Source organism: Ictidomys tridecemlineatus, chromosome 5 (genome assembly GCF_052094955.1).
Source record: "Ictidomys tridecemlineatus isolate mIctTri1 chromosome 5, mIctTri1.hap1, whole genome shotgun sequence".
Classification (NCBI taxonomy): Eukaryota; Metazoa; Chordata; class Mammalia; order Rodentia; family Sciuridae; genus Ictidomys; species Ictidomys tridecemlineatus.
The window spans coordinates 11727466-11745437 of record NC_135481.1 but is presented as its reverse complement, the minus strand read 5'-3'; the positions used below and the strand labels follow the sequence as shown (position 1 = coordinate 11745437).

General features: G+C 38.5%; 1 protein-coding gene across 1 annotated transcript; it reads left to right on the top strand.

The window, feature by feature from the left end:
• Positions 1-7015: 7015 nt before the first annotated feature.
• Tmem202 (transmembrane protein 202) lies at positions 7016-14559 on the top strand. Its single transcript, XM_013359017.3, is given in 6 exon segments — positions 7016-7136; positions 7358-7604; positions 11408-11557; positions 11894-12025; positions 12632-12770; positions 14472-14559. Coding segments are annotated over 6 exon segments (837 nt in total). The 5' UTR covers positions 7016-7055.
• Positions 14560-17972: the final 3413 nt, after the last annotated feature.

Genomic DNA, 17972 nt, shown 5'->3' with positions numbered 1-17972 from the left:
CCTGAACTTCCTGCCTCAGTCTCCAGAGCCAAGCCACTGGCATTAAAGGTATGTACCACCACACCAGGCTTAGAATTCATTTTTTAAAAGATGCATCCAAAAACAAAGTTAGATAAACTCTATCAAGACAGGATGTATGATTTCGACATCATTACAAAAAAAGAAAAGGACCAACCAAGTGCAGTGGTGCACATCTGTTATTCCAGGGATTCGGGAGGCTGAGGCAAGAAGATGCCAAATTCAAGGCCAGCCTCGGAAACTTAGCAAGGCCCTGCGACAAGATAAAAAAATAAAAAGAGCTCAGTGGTAAAGCATTCCTGGGTTCAATCCCAAGTACCAAATAAAGAAAAAGACCTGAAATAAAGAAAATGACTGAAAACACGAAGAACAAGATGACACAAACAAGACTAATATATCCAAACTATCACACAATATGTTAATAGGTTAAAAGTCCCCATTTAAAAAACAACTTTTGGATTGAGCAAAGAACAAAGTCTAAATGTTCTTTCAAGAGAGATTTAAAATGAGAGCAAATGTTGACAGTAAAGGAATGATTGATGATATAACAGGAGAGCAAACAAAGGAGAGCAAGGAAGGCATTATTAACATGTGACAGAACCCAAGAGAGGTAGGATAGGTAAAGAAGAGGATATACAAATAATCTGTAATATCACTAGTCATGATTTTATAGATTCCTAGGGATGAAAATACTGAAACAAAAGACAAACATTTTTAAGTGTTTTTTTTTTCCCAGTACTAGGGATTGAAACCAGGGACACTGTACCATTGAGCTACATCCCCAGCCCTTTTTATTTTGTTTTGAGATAGGAAGGGGTCTTGCTAAGATGTCCAGGTTGGCTTTGACTTGCTATTCTCCTGCCTCAGCCTCCCAAGTAGCTTGGATTAGCCATGTACTACTGCACCTGGCTAAAATTCTTGATTCATATATTCAAATTATTCTTTTAACTTTTCACTTAAGTATAATATATTTGTGTGTGTGTGTGTGTGTGTGTGTGTGTGTGTGTGTGTTATGTGGCTAGTAATCAGTCCCCAAATAGAGAAAGAGAACAATTCCAGTACCTCAAGAGACCCTTACTGGGGAGGTAACTCAATGGCAAAGAATTTTCCTAATATACATGAGGCCCTGAGTTCAATCCCCCATACTGGGGTGGGGAAGCCCTTACACATCCTTTTTTAGTCCCTAAGCACTTTCCTCCCAACAGTATTTCCGCCCTCTAATGACACAGATGGGTTTTGCTTGTTTTGAACTTCATATGAATAAAATCATTTATATGGACTCTTTTGTGTCTGGCTTCTTTTATATAGCATTAGATTTATAATATTCACCATCTTGCTCATGAAATTATTGATTTTACACACTGTTTGTATAGTATTTCATTGTTGAGAGCCACAGCCAAAGGGGCCCCAGCAAACTTCCAGCTGCCAGCAAGCTTCAGACTGCCCCAGCAACATCTAGCTGATTGGCTCCTCTGCGGTGATGTTCATTGGGCTGTTTCCCTGCCCTTCAGACTGCCAGCTGATGATTGACTCACAGCGGCCCCAGCAACATCTAGCTGATTGGCTCCTCCACGGAGCTGCTCATTGGGTGACTTCTTTGGCTCTGCCCACGCAACCCAGCCAATCGGCCTCAAGAGAGGAGGATTGTGGGAGGTTGAGAGGCTGGTGTGGGGGAGAGAGGCTTGTGGAAGCCGGTGGTGGCAGTTGGGCTCTGAGGGTTTTTCCCTGGAGCTGTTTTGTTTGGCGTTTGTAGTTCTAAAAATAAAGTTAGTTTCTTTTTGACAAGTGGCTCCTGATTTGTGCCAAGCCAGACTTCGGCATTTCATTATATGAATATACTACAATTTTCCATTCTATTAATGAGCATTTGAGTAGTTTCCATCTTGGAGCTACAGGAAAAGTACTGTCATGAAGATACTAACACATGTCTTTTGGTGGACACATAGAATCCTTCTCTGTTGTATATTTATCTACAGTGAACAGGGAATGTGCTTCTTCAGCTTCTGTAGATACTTTCAGGCAATTTTTTAAGTTAGTTATACCAATTTACTGAAAAACCAGTCTCTACCTCAGAGCAAAGCCTGTCTAAGGAAGGGACAGCACCTTTGTCCTTGGAAAGACCCACAGAGCACTCCTAGGCACATTCCCAGCCTGCTAAGTGGTTTATCTACAAATAACAGGAGAGATCTGCTGTGCCAGGTGTCCCTGACTCAGTCAGGCTAGGTGGGGATCCATAGCAACCCCCTAGCAGCCACCAATCAGCATGAGACAGGGAAATACCTGGGATGCCAGATGACTCTCCCAGTAGTTTATGTGGTTGATAATGTGTTGGGAAACCATGTAGTTCAGGTACACCCCTCTTGGCTTAAGCCAATCAGTTCAAATAAATCCCCCTCTTGTAGTAACCAATCATCCTTCCCCAACTTTTTCCCGCCAGTGAATGTGCTAATCATGTTTTAGAGTTGTTATTTGATTTTCCCGCAGTGTGTGATGATTTGCTAAGAGATGCTATGATATATGTGGGGGTCCCTGCCTTCTCCAAAGAATGTATAAAACTGCTGCAAACCCTGGGCTCAGGGCCTCTCAGCATCACCAGTTGCTGTGTGTGCACGCAGAGAACCGAGCTAGCTCGCAATAAACACCTCTTTGCTGTTTACATGGATCTTGGTCTCTGGTGGTCTTTTGGGGGTTCCGAATTCAAGCATAACATTTACATGTTCAACAGAAGTATATCAGGTTTCCAATTGTTTCACATACTTGCCAACGTCTTTGAGCCATTCTGGTGGATGTTTAGTGACAGTTCATTATACTTTTAATTTCCATTACCCTAATCAGGTTGAACACCTTTTATTATATTTGTTGGCCATTTTGGTCTCTTTTTTAATGAAAGTCAATTAAGTACTTTGTTCTTTTTTTTTTTTTCTTTCGTACTGGGGATTAAACTCAGGGGCACTCAACCACTGAACCACATCCCCAGACCTTTTAAAATATTTTTTTACTTGTCAAAGGACCTTTATTTTATTTTTTTATATGTATTACTGAGGATCAAACCCGGTGTCTCACACATGCTAGGCAAGCACTCTACCACTGAGGCATAACCCCAGCCACATCCCCAGCACTTTTTTATATTTTATTTGGAGACTGGATCTCACTGAGTTGCCTAAATCATTGAGGCTGATTTTGAACTCACAATATCCTGCCTTATCTTCCCAAGCCTCTGGGATTACACCACCTCACTTGGCTTTATTCATTTTTAAATCAGATTGTCTGTTCTAAAGATTTGTAAAAATTCCTTACATATTTTGGCTTTAAGTACTTTGCTAGATACACATATTTAAGTATCTTCTCCAGCTCTGTGGATTACCTTTCTGCTCCTTCAGGAGTCTCATCTGGTGAACAGAGGTTCTTAATTCCAAAATAATCCAATTTATCAAATTTTTTCTTTTGTGATTCATGGCTTTGTTTGTTTTTGTGATTCTAGGGATCAACCATATCCAGGGTCTTGAATATGCTAGAAAAAAAACTCTACCACTGAGTTACATCCGCATCACTTTTTATTTTTCGTCTTGTTAAATTGCCCAGGCTGGCCTTGAACTTGAGATCCTCCTGCCTCAGCCTCCTGGGTAGCTAGAATTATTGGCAGACATCACATTGCTTGGCTAAAAATATAAATTTGAAAATGGTGTATATTAGTGGATATTTTGCAACCATGAAAAAGAACTGGAGAATTTGACATATATTTGAAATTGAAAAGGTACTCTTAAAACTCAAAATCTACTTTTTAAATTTAAACAAATTTATTTTATTTTATTTTTAAATTAAAAACATAGAGAATTTTGCATAACAGGAGATTAAATTCACGGGCACTCTACCTCTGAGCCCCATCCCCAGCTCTTTATTTTTAATTTTGAGACAATGTGTAAATTGGCCAGGCTGGCTTAGAATTTGTAATCCTCCTGCCTCAGTCTCCCAAGTAACTTGGATTGCAAGCAATGCCATCACACCTGACTGCTTCCTTTCTTTCTTTTTTTTTTCCTGCTTTAAACAAAAATATCAGCTTATTTTAAAGTCACAAAAATGTTACTCTATTTTCTTCCAACCAAATGCTTTTCTTTTTCTTCAAAACCTTCATTGTATTTATTTATTTGTTTTTATGTGGTGCTGAGGATGGAACCCAGTGCCTCACATGTGCTAGGCAAGCGCTCTACCACTGAGCTACAACTCCAGCTCTCAACTGCTTTTTAAAGTAGGTAAATGACAATGTCCACATCCACCCAATACAAATATAGGCTTGTTTTGTCATGTGCATCACAGGCTCTAGCAAGTTCCTAGCTGGCCGAAACATCCTACCCTTTGGGAGGCCAGAAGTAGGCCTTGGAGTTGAATGGTGCCAACATCTTCCTTTAATGGCTAGAGTGTTACATCATTTACCAAATTAGACACTGTTCACAAATGACCAGATAACTCCAGCTTACACAAATATCATCTGTGTGTTGATATGCATGATTAGTACCAGTAGTGAAGTGATGAGTGGTGACATGTCCTTTCTATTAACATTACTATTTCATTTGTCTTAGAGTGGCCTGTGCCAAGACAATACTCAAGCAAGCTTGAAAAGACAATCAGCTTGAAAACTAATTTAAATTATATTTATTGAGCCCTTCTTAAGTGCTCAACATAGATAATATATTTATCAATAATATATGGCATTTATTGAGCATTTATTAATGGTGTTAATGCATTATCTAATTTAATCTTCATAATAATTCTATAAAAAGCTGATGCAGTGGCTGTTGCCTGTGGCTCCAGCTATGTGGGAAGATGAGGTGGGAGGATTGCTTGAATCTATGAATTGGAGACGAGCCTGATCTATATAGCAAGACTTCATTTCAAAATAATAATAATAATGAGAGGGTATGGCTCAGTTGGTAGAGTGCTTTCCTTGCATGCACAAAGCCCTGGGTTCAATCCCTAGCACCACAAAAAAAAATGATGATGATGATGATGATGATGATGATAATAATAATAATAATAATAATAATGGGGTTTGACATGTAGCTCAGTGGTAAAGCCCTTGCCCAGCATGCACAAGGCCCCAGATTTGATCCCCAGCACGAGAGAAACACATGCACAAATAGTACTAATAGTTATAATAATAATTCTCTGAGACAGGAATCACTATTACCTCAGTTTTAGATATGAGTAAATTGAGGTTCAGTGAGGGTAAGGACATTTCTTGAAGGAATCAAAAAATATAGCAACTAAGTAGGTATAGGAACCAAGATTGAAATGCAAACCTGTTCAAATCCTGTATCTAGCTAACCATACATGTGTATCAGTTACGCTGTCCAAACCAGTTTGCTGCAGATGGAAGAGACTTGTAGTCATGCCAGTAGGCTAGAGTACTCCAGCAACTGTGAGACTCCATACCATAGCATCATAGCATGGCATAAAAGACTCCCTGTGAACTATTCCTTGCCTATATCAGCAACCTTCAACTCTTACCTTTTATTCCATACCTAGAAGAATCACCCTGTTTCTAGTGTCTTGAGAATCTCATGTCATTCAAAATTTTCTGCATTAGGACATGCTATTCTCTTTGCCTCAAATGCCCTCCACCTGGATACCTGTAAATTCCTTTAAAATTCAGCTAAGATCTCTCTACAGGGAACCTTCCTTAATTTTCTTCTGATATTGTTAACCATTCTGTCTTACGCATCAATCTCTGTACTTTGTATAAAAATATCCAGGCACAGTGGCTCACACCTGTAATCCTGACAAATGGAAAGGCTGAGGCAAGAGGATCACAAGTTCAAGACCAGACTGGACAATGTAGTGAGGCCTTAAGCAACTTATCAAGAACCTGTCTCCAAATGAAAATTGAAAAGGGCTGGGGATGTAGCTCAGTGGTAAAGCATCCCTGATTCCCCCAGTATCAAATAAATAAATAAATATTAAATACATAACTAAATAAAACATTCTTTACTCGCTCATTCAACCTTAAATACTATGCTTCTAGGCATTGAGCTAAATCCTGGGAGACAGAGAGTTAAGCATGAACATGTACTAAGTACTGCCAGTAGTTCCCACCAGCTGAAATAAAGAACAGGTTTCAACAGGTCAGGGTGGTTGGGAAAGGCCACCATCCTCACTTCCACATAGAACCAGCACAGCTACAGTAGCTTGAGGAGTGGTAGCTTTTAGTGAATTGGCCAGCATCCAGGGCTATGGAGACCAGCATTGTCAGAGAGGGCCCTGGCAGCAATGGTAGTGGCGGTGGTGGAGAACCCTTACAGAAAATAGAGGGCATTGAAAAGAGGGAACCAGAGAAAGAAAGGGAGAAACAGGTAGATGTCACATAACAGATTGACAAACTAGGCGCAGTAGAACATGCCTATAAACCCAGCAACTCGGGAGGCTGAGGCAAGAGGATCATAAGTTCAAGGCCAATCTTAGAAACTTAGTGAGACCCTGTCTCCAAATAAAAATTAAAAAGGGCTAGTGATGTAGCTTAGTAGTAGAGTGCCCCTGGGTTCAATCTCCAGGACCCAACCTGCACCTCCCCCCCAAAAAAATACCACACACACATAAAACATGGTTCATGTTACTATTGACACATACCTGGGCCTTCCCCTTAGAGGTGGGGCAAGACTCTGAACTCCAGGCTACTGGCTACTGTTATATTTATAGTCTTGAATTATAACACCAAGAAACTGAGTCCTGGAGAAATCTGAATTACACTTTATTTGCTCCAAGGGGAGTGTCTTCTTTATTTTTTGTGTCCTAGAACCTAACATGAAGCCTGATACACGGCAACTGACAATGTATTTGCAGATTTCTTTAATAAATGAGTTGGAGAAGGGAAGGGGAGGACCATCATAAAGTGTTACGATTTCTTCCTGGTCCAACCAGATGGAAAATATGGAACAGGAATGGGATATGAACCCTGGGTCCCATCCCCTGTTAGTTCTGCCAGCACGTGTGAGAGTGTGTTGAGACAAATTCCGTGGCAGTTAGAAAATGAACTAGCTGCCAAGATGGACAGGAGGGAACAGTTAACCTTGACCTTCTACATTCCTAATGTCCCCACAGTGAAGGGGGACCGGAAATACCGAAAGGTGAGGAGACACCTAATCACAGATCAGAGGGAAGAAGACTTACTCAGGGGCTAGAGAGAGCATTCTCAAGGCAGAAGCAATTCTGGTTTTTTTATAGAAAGGGTAGTGAAAATACCCACAAATCAAACCCACACGGGAATACTCGAGGTAGAAAAGAGTAGGAGATCTTGGGGACCAGAGGTTATCTTTTCAGGTAGGCAATATTTCCCTCATCCTTGTAGCCCATCCTCCCAACAGACAAACAACTGACTTCCTCCCAGAAGCGGCAGCTATATATCAATCAGACCCGGATCTACATTCGAATGTTCTGTGGCAGTCTCTGTGGCTTTAGCCTCCTGATGCTGATCTCCACATCCCCACTGAACTGGGTGCAGTTTCTGGTGACCAGGAGTGGCATGGAATTCTACGCAGGACTCTGGACCTTATGCAACCATGAGCTGTGCTGGGACAACATACCCAAGCCACCCTGTGAGTGCCATGAAATTAAATGCCACAGTGTCCACCGTTCAGAGCTGTGTGCCACATTTTAGCCTTTCATCTTTCTTCCTCCAAGATCTTTTGGCCTCCACCTCTCCAGTTCAGCATGGAGCTCAGCCAAGTTGTGACTAGAGTCATGCTTTCTGTTGGTATCCTCAGCGTACCAGCTCTCCTTAACCCAGGTTATTTCTTGTCCCAGATAATGAGTTAATACTCCCTGGAGAGAACTCTTTAGCCAATTATAAGGTGTTCCTGTGTAAACTTCAGAAATGTTTGGGTACTGGTGACCCATATGGGTGACACATGGGTGCTCCTTTAATCTAGGGCTCTCCTCTTTCTGGACTAAGGCTTTTTATTGAAACATATGAGCAGGATATTTTGTGATTTGTGTCCTAAGAGTTTTGAAACTTTGATGGATAAATTGCTATAAAAACTACTATATAAATGCTGAAATCAATTTAAGTCTTACAGGAGATACTTAACTTCAGCTTTGGGATATTCCGTGTCTCGTGTGTGTGTGTGTGCGTGTGTGTGTGTGTGTGTGTGTGTGTGTGTATGTGTTTTATGTGAATTTTAAAAACGATAAATTAACCAAATGCAGATATTTTAGACTAGGAAGCTAAATGTTTTGATTGGTTGTGTAATGTTATATATGACAGTTACTGGTAGACTTGGTTATTTTGAGAAGGTTAGACTCTTCTATGCTGTCAGTCTGTAGTCATTCCTGTGAAGCCATGAGGATATTGTTTATGTACTTTTTTAGGAGATGAGGAGTGAAACCAAAGAAGATTTTAATATAGATATGAAGTTATAGTCTTTCCTCCATGGTGGGAGAGGAGCTGGACTTTTTATCTTTGGCAAGAGTTGGAGAAAAGATACTCTTACATGATGCTCCTTCACGTTTTGAATATTAGAATCCAGTGGGGATGTGGTTCAGTGGCACAGTGCTTGATTGGCATGTGTGAGGCCCCAGGTTTGATTCCTAGCACCACACCAAAAAAGTAAATATCAGAATCATTTGAACTAGCATAAGCTAAAGAGTGAATTTATTTAAAAATTCAGAAGAATCTCATAGATTCTCAATGGCAGGAAATTTGCTGGGCCTGAAGGGATTCCAGGCTGGGATCTCAAAGAAAATCAAGTCAGCCAATTACTCAGTCTCTTTAAAGTTACTTTTTTAAACTCATCATCTTTGTTTATGCTCAGTTTTTCCTGTTTATGCTCAGTTTTTCCTGTTTATTAGTAAGTGCCCCCAAAGTGATATCCTAGTCTATCTTTACATTTTCTTAAAGCAAGCAAAAGAGGAAGTCTAAATTTCCATGCATAATAATCACATGCATCAGGTTCCCTTTCTTGGTCCAGGTTAGCTACAGTCAGGGGGCTATAAGCAAGGGTCCAGGGCTATAGAAGAGGCTTGCTGGGACCCCTGGGGAATTGTAGGCTAAATATTACAAAAGAAGCCTATTGCACTGAGCTTTATGTGCTCAATCTAGGCTGATGTTTGCGACTGATTCTAAATGAAAATGTGCTGCTCTTGAATTATTTTAATTTGGTTAACTTGTTGGGGGTTTCAGAACAACTTGCCTCTGTGGATAGAGATATGGTTTCTCTCAATAAAATAACTATTATTAGTCATAAGTAGCATAATCAAGAGAATAAAAGAAAATTTATGAGTGATCTTAGACTGGAATTGATTTGATACATAATTTCTTCTTTTGGGGTTACAAGGAAGCTGAACTTGGATTCTTAGGCATAGAAGCACTTAGAGAACTTTCAGTGGTGGGGATAAGCTACAGTGAGATAAGAAAGGAAGCTAAATAAGGAGGTACCCTTTAAAGGATATTGAAGATACTACAGGATCTGTGGTATCTCAGAAAAGCTACATCTACTTGCAGTTGCAAGTTATCATCTATTTCTTAAATCTTCAGTAAACTAATTTTTATATACATATATAAATTTAGTTTTTTGTGTATTTATTTTTATGCAGTGCTGAGTATTGAACTCAGTGCCTCACACGTGCAAAGCAAGCGTTCTATCACTGAGCCACAACCCCAGCCCTTCAGTAAACTATTGATGGGTAATTCAAAGGGAAAGAACCATGTTAGAGATGTAGTAGTAAAAAGTAAGGTTTAGCATCCCCTCCCCCTACTTACCAACATCTAATCTGTAATGCTAGTGCAGAGACCTGGAGCCAAGAAAAGGGGCTAAAAGAAATGCTGAGACACTTGGATAAGGGCATCAGAGCAAAAGAACTCTAGCAGACCTCTTCCCGAACAAATGTCAGATAAGAACGTGGGGGGACCCTCAGAAAAAAAAAAGAGACTTTTTTTTTTGGGTGTTTAAGACCTACAATCTGGTAATTTGGGGCTTAAAACCATTACAATATAGGAGTTAAAGTAAATATGATTTCATTTTGTAGTCAAAGGCTGACAAGGCCTGTGCATGCCAGATACATCAGGAAAGAAAAAGCAAATAGACTCAAACTCCAAGTCCAACAATGGATAAATAATTAAGCACTGCAGTGAATATGACAAGCTATTTTGCAGCCATTACAAAATGATGCCTACAACCAGTATCTGGAGGGAATCCTATCTTATAATCTTCCACAAAAACCCCACACAATGGGGCGGGGGTTGTGGTTCAGTGGTAGAGCATTGGCCTCACACTCAAGACCCTGGGTTTGATCCTCAGCACCACATAAAAATAAGTAAGTGAAATAAAGTTATTGTGTCCAACTACAACTAAAAAATAAATATTAGAAACCCCCCCAAAAAACTCCACAAGAAAAATAACAAAAAGAAATAAAATGCTAACAAGGACTGCTTTAAATTAGTATAATTGTGGCTTATTTTTTCCTTCTTCTTTGAACTTTTATTGTCATTCCAATATTCACATTGAACACATATTACTTCTATTTTATTTATTGATTTATTTTTGCAGCACTTGGAATTGAACTCAGGGATGTTATACCTCTGAGTTACATCCCTAGCCCTTTTTAGCTTTTATTTATTTATTTCTTCCTTTATAGTTTTTATTTTGAGAAAGCATCTCACCAAGAGGTCCAGGCTGGCCTTGAACTTGGGATCCTCTTGCCTCAGTCACTGGGATTATAGGCATATGCCACCTTGCTTGGCTGAACATGCATTGCTTTTAGAATAGAATTAGAAGTTTTCTTTGGTTTTGTGATGTTACACTTCATATGAACTAGTTTACATCTAAGTAAATGTGCCAAGAAATATTGGTTTATTATACTTAGTTTAATAATGAAGGCTTTGTTAACCTTCACAGTAAAGAAATTTCAAGGAACAATGAAGAACTATGAAAGAAGATCCTTATTAGTGCCCCAGATGATACATTGCAAGCTTCTCTTCAGTCTCCTTTGTCTTTACTCCCTTCTCTCAGACTCTGTCTGGTTTTCTTCTTTTTAAAAAAATTTTTAGTTGTACATGGACACAGTATCTTTATTTATTTGTTTGTGGTGCTGAGGATTGAACGCGCAGTGCCTCACACATGCAAGGCAAGTGCTCTACCACTGAGCTACAGCCCCAGCCCCTGGCTTTCTTCTTCTTTATTTTTTTAAAATTTTTTTAGTTGTTGATGAACCTTTATTTTATTTATTTATTTATTTATTTATTTATTTATTTATATGCAGTGCTGAGAATCGTACCCAGTGCCTCACTCATGCTAGGCAAGTGCCCTACCTCTGAGCCACAACCCCAGCCCTCTATTTGGCTTTCTTAAGGCTTTTCTCTCACTGGGCTAAGGGAGCCTTTCCTTTCCTTTTCTTCTTGCAGATTATCTCCAGTATTCCAGAATCTTCTACATCATCTCTATTCTCACCATACTTATTACTCTCACCATACTTCTCAACTCTTGCCTTCCTGAAAAAGAAAACGTGACCAGGAACTTCGATCTGAAAGTATCCATGCTCAGCTTCATCTCAGGTACAGACCTAGACTGGCAGGTAATGCCATGGTAAAATAGTCAAGGTAACAAAGTTTCTCTGTGGGATTTTAATACTCATTTTCTTGTTCCTTTGCTCCTGATAACATATGAGGTCGCCAGTTACTGCCCTATGTTATTGTATAGAATACACCTTAGCTGACTTATGCCCAAGTAGAGGCCCCTTTCTCTCTCTCTCTCACTTTGGTCAAGTCTCAAGATTTTATTTTTTGACCCTTGCCTCTGGAGGGAGGCAGAAGATTAGATAGGGATGGCAGTCAAGGTAGATTACAAGATACTGATGGGCTGTGACCTCTTTTTTGTTTTTCTGGTTGCAGCCATCTTCTTGTTCCTCTGCCTCTACATGTTCCTGGCACAGATTCACTGGCATACTAGGAATGTCATGGAGTCATCTTTCCTATGGTCCTATCATATGAACTGGTGGTGTGACTTCTTATACATGTGTTCTGGTGAGTTAGTCACTGCTGTGTGCTAGAAGGAAATCAATTCTAGAAAGGGAGGTGGAATCTAAGAGAAATAGAAGCACCAGCTATTCCTATTTAGAATATTTATACAGGGAGAGGGATTGTGGGATGGTGCAGAAAGAATAGATTTTTAAGTGTGAAAACCTGAAATTAATAACCTCTTCTCTCACAAAACAAGACAGAAAGATTGAATAAGATCACACAGAAAACATTTGAAGTATTATTTGCCCAAGATCACACAGAAAATAGTAGAACAATTATTTGAATCCAGGGGGTTCAAAGTTTGCTCTTACAAGTCTGAAAAATACTATAATGCGATGGGAGCACAGGAAGATAAAGATAACCCTGCTGGGAGGAGAGAAGGGTTCATTGAAAAGAGAACTATTGTGGGATGGGGCTGTGGCTCAGCAGTAGAGCACTCACCTAGCATGTGTGAGGTCCTGGGTCTGATCCTCAGCACCACATAAAAAATAAAATAAAATAAACATATAAAATGAAAGAGGCCTGGGTATTAAAAAATGAGTAAGAATTTTAAAAGGCAAAAGATCATCTGTCTATTGAATTTCACCTCAAATTTTTTTCTTCCCCTAGGGATCCTTTCTTTTCTCAATTATATAACTTTCAAATCTGTTCCCGATGGTCTAAATGTCACTGTTACTCCAGTGGAGAGGTCAAGATTGGGGTTTGGTCCAACAACAACAATATGGCCTGCTGAAGATGAAATGTAAAGGTCTAACATGAAATCTCTAAGTGAGAGAAAGAAAACACTACGAAATGCAGGACTGTAACGATGTCTGAAAAACAAGGGAGAAGTTAAGTTGGGAATGATTGTGAAAATTCTAGGAAACCTCCCTAATATCATGTCCATATTATTGAAGGGGATAGCATTAAAGCTAATGAAATGTGTTTTGTGTGCACTGAATCCAAAATATGAATGATATTCATAAATAAAGTAATGAAAATTCACTTAAGAAAAATTTGAAAAGGAAAAATCTATGTTTAAGGTCACAAATGAAAGAAACTAGAGATAGATGCACTCCATGGACCAGAGATCTTTTTGGGCATCAGTGATATCATGAACCAGAATGGCTTATTTATTTATTTATTTTAATTTTTATTTGTTAATTTGTTTTACGATAGAATGCATTTGACATATTATGCACAGATGGAGCACAGCTTCTCATTCCTCTGGCTGTCCATGGTTCAGAATTATTCCAGTAGTGTAATCATACACATATATAGGGTAATAATTTCTCTCATTCTGACCTCCTTCCCATCCCCACAGCTCCATCCCTCCCCTCACTCCCCTCTACACAAACCAAAATTCCTTCATTCTTTCCTGTCCCCCCACCCGACTATGGATCAGCATCTGCTTAGCAGAGAAAACATTCAGCTTTTGTTTTTTGGGGATTGGCTTATTTTACTTAGCACAATATTCTCTAGCATACATTTACCTGCAACTGCCATAATTTTATTCTTTTTTAAGGCTGAGTAATATTTCATTATGTATATGTACCACATGTTCTTTATCTATTCATCTGTTGAAGGGCATCTAGGTTGGTTCCATAGTTTACTATTGTGAATTGAGCTGCTACTGAACATTGATGTGGCTGTGTCACTGTAGTATGCTGATTTTAAGTCCTTTGGGTATAAACTGAGCAGTAGGATAGCTGGGTCAAATGGTGGATCCACAGAATGGCTCTTTTTTTTTTTTTCTTTTTGGTACCAGGGATTGAACTCAGGGAAACTCAGCTTCTGAGCCACATACTCAGCCCTATTTTTTGTATTTTATTTAGAGACAAGATCTCACTGAGTTGCTTAGTTCCTTGCCTTTGCTGAGGCTGGCTTTGAACTCGCCATTCTCCTGTCTCAGACTCCAGAGCCACTGGAATTACAGGTGTGCTCCACTGCACCCAACTCCACAGAATGGCTCTTGAAGAAAAATGTCAACTCATTCTGTCAATAATTTTCTTTTTTATACATGCTTTGAGTATGCTCAGGATGAAAGGCACTAGGACTGTAATATTGAATATGAACTGAAGATCATAACCAAAAATAAAATGAACATCAATGGAGATATTAACTATTCAAAGGAGTTGAAAAGTGCTGAGTGGATTCTGGGGAATTCATGGGGTCTAACCTCCTTGGGGATTGGTTCTTAAACCTTTACAGTCTATTATGTAAAACTACTGCTTCTCCCTTGGCAGAATTATTGATGCCTCTTTACTTCAAGTGGCCTCATTTCAGAGATTCTTTAGTCTGTTCCTGAGCCTTTGGTGGTAAGAAGAGACATGTAGACATGCAGACCTTTTCTCATCACCAATCACATGCAAACTCTACCCTGTAGATTGACTAGTCAAATATCCACAAAGTTCACAATCCTTATTTATAATTTAATTTGAATAATTTAATTACTTGGCTAAATTTACAGGATGCTGAACATTGATAACTTCCGAGGGAACAGAAGTTTTAAATGGGTAAGGACAAGGATGCAGGGACTGAGTGAGAGTAAAAGCTAGACAGTAAGAAAGGAACAACAGGGCCCTATCACTAACTTTTCTGCTTTGTTAGCATAGAGTTATAAACTGAGATGACTTTTCATTGCTCCTTTAGAAACTAAATGCATTCTCTATTTTCCTTCTCTCTTTTCTTTGCTTGTAGAGAATTCCTAAAAAAGCCCAAGTGGATTTCCACTTAGGTTGCTTAGTAAATTGCCCTTTGATACACTCCCTTTGCTCCAAATACATTTCATAATGGATGAAGGGGGAGAGAGACAGAAACCAGTCAAAACAGGTGAACATTTCCATGCACCAGGAAAAAAAAAAAAAAAGCACTAAACTATGGGTTTTGCCAAGCCCTCGACCTAATTGGCTCTAAGTCCAAAAATAAGCAGAGATGAACAGGGGGTGAAAGGGACCAAAAGTGTTCTTAAGACAAATTAGAGCCAGGTTCACAGTTCTAATTTTAAAAAGGAGGAACTCTAGTAAAGAGGTTGAGCAGGCTGCTGCTAAGCACTGATTTGGATTATAATTTATTTGGAACAGTGGACCTAAAGAGCCAGAAGGACACAAGTACAACTTTACTAAACCAAGCAGCTCAATGGTTTATTAATTGGTTTTATGATATTCCTTGACAGCATAACAGAAGAGGAAACCTAAAATACCACAGTATAAAATCTGACTCTAGATTGTAGCCTTTGATCAATGTAAGTAGAATGGGCATAAAAGAAGAAAGAAAAACAAAAAATGTTTGTGTGTGCAAACAGGAATTCCAAACATGTAAAAAAAAATAAGTTTAGAAAAAACCCTAACAGCCAACAATTCAGAATATTAATTTATGATTAAAGTAATTTGGGAAGACTGTAAGCTAAATAAAGACTTTAAGTATTCTTAGAATGCACCAACAGGTATATGATAATCAAAGATTATTAAAAAAAAAAAAAAAAGACTACATGACGCCAGATGCAGTGGTGCACGCCTGTAATACCAGCAGCTAGGGAGGCTGAAGCAGGAGGATCGTGAGTTCAAAACCAGCCTCGGCAAAGGCAAGGTGCTAAGCAATTCAGTGAGACCTTGCCTCTAAATAAAATACAAAATAGGGCTGGGGATGTAGCTCAGTGGTCGAGTGTCCCTGGTACCCCCCCCCAAAAAAAAAGAGTACATGAAAAATAGGTAGAAATAAGACAAGACTATGTTTAAGTGGAAGGGACCAATTAGAAATCATGGAAATAAAGAAATAGGCATGTAATAAAAGGTTTAGAAGATAAGATACAATCTAGATAACATACTCAAAAAGAGAGAGAAAATAGTTTATTGTCAGATATTCCTAGAACACTAACAAAAATTAACTAAATAGTGTATATGGAATAAAGTTTCAAGAAATGTTAAAGGCTGTCAATCAGGGCTGGGGTTGTGACTCAGTAGAACACTCGCCTAGCACATGAGAGGCCCTGGGTTCAATCCTCAGCACCACATAAAAACAAATAAACAAAATAAAGGTATTGTGTCCAACTACAACTAAAAAATAAATATTTTTAAAAAGGCTGACAATCATTCTTTGTATCCTGACCATAACAATATTAAATTATAATTAAGAATAATTTTTTTAAAAAAGAACCCTGTATTTTTGAAATTAGAAAAATGGTCGTAAAAAAGGATTTAGAACTAAACAACAATGAAAGAATTACTACCATCAAAACACATAGATGAAAAAAAGAAAACCCATAGGTGGGCTGAGGGTGTACCTCTGTGGGAGAAAACACTTGCAAAAGAAAAAAAGAGACCCTGGGTTTAAGCCCTAGCATGGGGAAAAAAAAAAAAAAAGGAAACTCAAGTGGCCAATAATATGAGAAAGATATTCAATTTTACTAATAATCAGGGAAATACAAAATATAACAGTAAGGCTGGGGATGTGGCTCAAGCGGTAGCATGCTCGCCTGGCATGTGTGCGGCCCGGGTTCAATCCTCAGCACCACATACAAAAACAAAAGATGTTGTGTCCGCCGAGAACTAAAAAATAAATATTAAAAAATTCTCTCTCTCTCTCTCCCCCACTCTCTCTTTAAAAAAATATATAGCAGTAATAATAAAATGTTATAATACACACTGTGGTAAAATATTAATATAATTTATCATAATTGCTATTGTATAAAAAGTCTGACATTATTGACTATAAACAAATTTTTATATATTGCTGGTAAGAGTGTAAACTGGTTTAAAAGCACTTTGACAAATAACTTGCTAATAATTAGTTAACTGGAATATATATATATATTTATATACACATACACACACACACACACACACATATTCTATGCCTTAATAATTACAACTGTAGATATTATATTAATTACAACTGTAGGTATTATATTAATTAACTATAGATATTATATTAATAATTATATCTCTAAATATTTCTATCATACACCAAAAGAGGCATAGATAGTAGAGCATATGTATAGCATATGTTACAGTAAAAAAGTAGAAACAAACATCCATCAACAAAAGAATAGGTTTCAGTTCCTACTGTTTTCCTTCTTGCTCATTCTGTTTCCACCACTAGGCATCCTTGCAATTCCTTGATCCCTTCAAATAATAATATCTTGGAGCCACTTCATTCACTTCTGTCTCTTCCTATAATCTTCTTACTCCAGAAATCTACTAATCTAGCTTCCTCACTTTTCTCAGACTTTGCTCAAATGTCACATTTTCATAAAAGTCTTCCCTGACCACCCTATCTAAAAGTTTGCTCCATTTCTTCATTCTCTATGCTCTTGACTTGCTTTATATATTTGATATATATTAACTTACTTTTCTATCTTCTACACTTCTTTATGGTATATTGGATCTTTGTAGTCTATTGATTACTACCTCCATCTCAATATTAAAATTATACATCCAGGTCCTTCACCATGTGACTCTGCAAAGCCTTGCACTAGAGTTGGTGTATATACTTGTCTGCTGGTATAGTATGTTAAGCTTTGGCAAATGGAATGTAAGAAGAAGTGGCCATAACGATCCTGAGTTGAGGCCTTAAGAAGAGAGGGCTTACTCACCTCTCTTGTGCTTCTGACATCCACCATGGGAAGAATATGTCTCAGGCAGGCAGTTTGTCCCAGAATGGTGAAGACATGGAAAGTACACTTGACCCAAAGCCTGGAGTCCAGCCTCTCTCCAGTAAACATAGGCAAGACCTGCCAAGATCAAACTTTGTCCAATCTGCAGAAATGTGAGTAAGAAAAAATAAGTGCCTACTATTGTAAATCACCAAGAACATCAAGGGTGTTTATTGTATAGCACTGTTGCAGCAATAGCTGACTGATACAATTCTCTAAAATGCAAACTTCTGGGCAATAGCTGTTTGTCAGTTTTATTCCTTGCTGTGTTCTCAATGACTAGAACAATGCTTAGTATGCACATATGCTTAATAAATA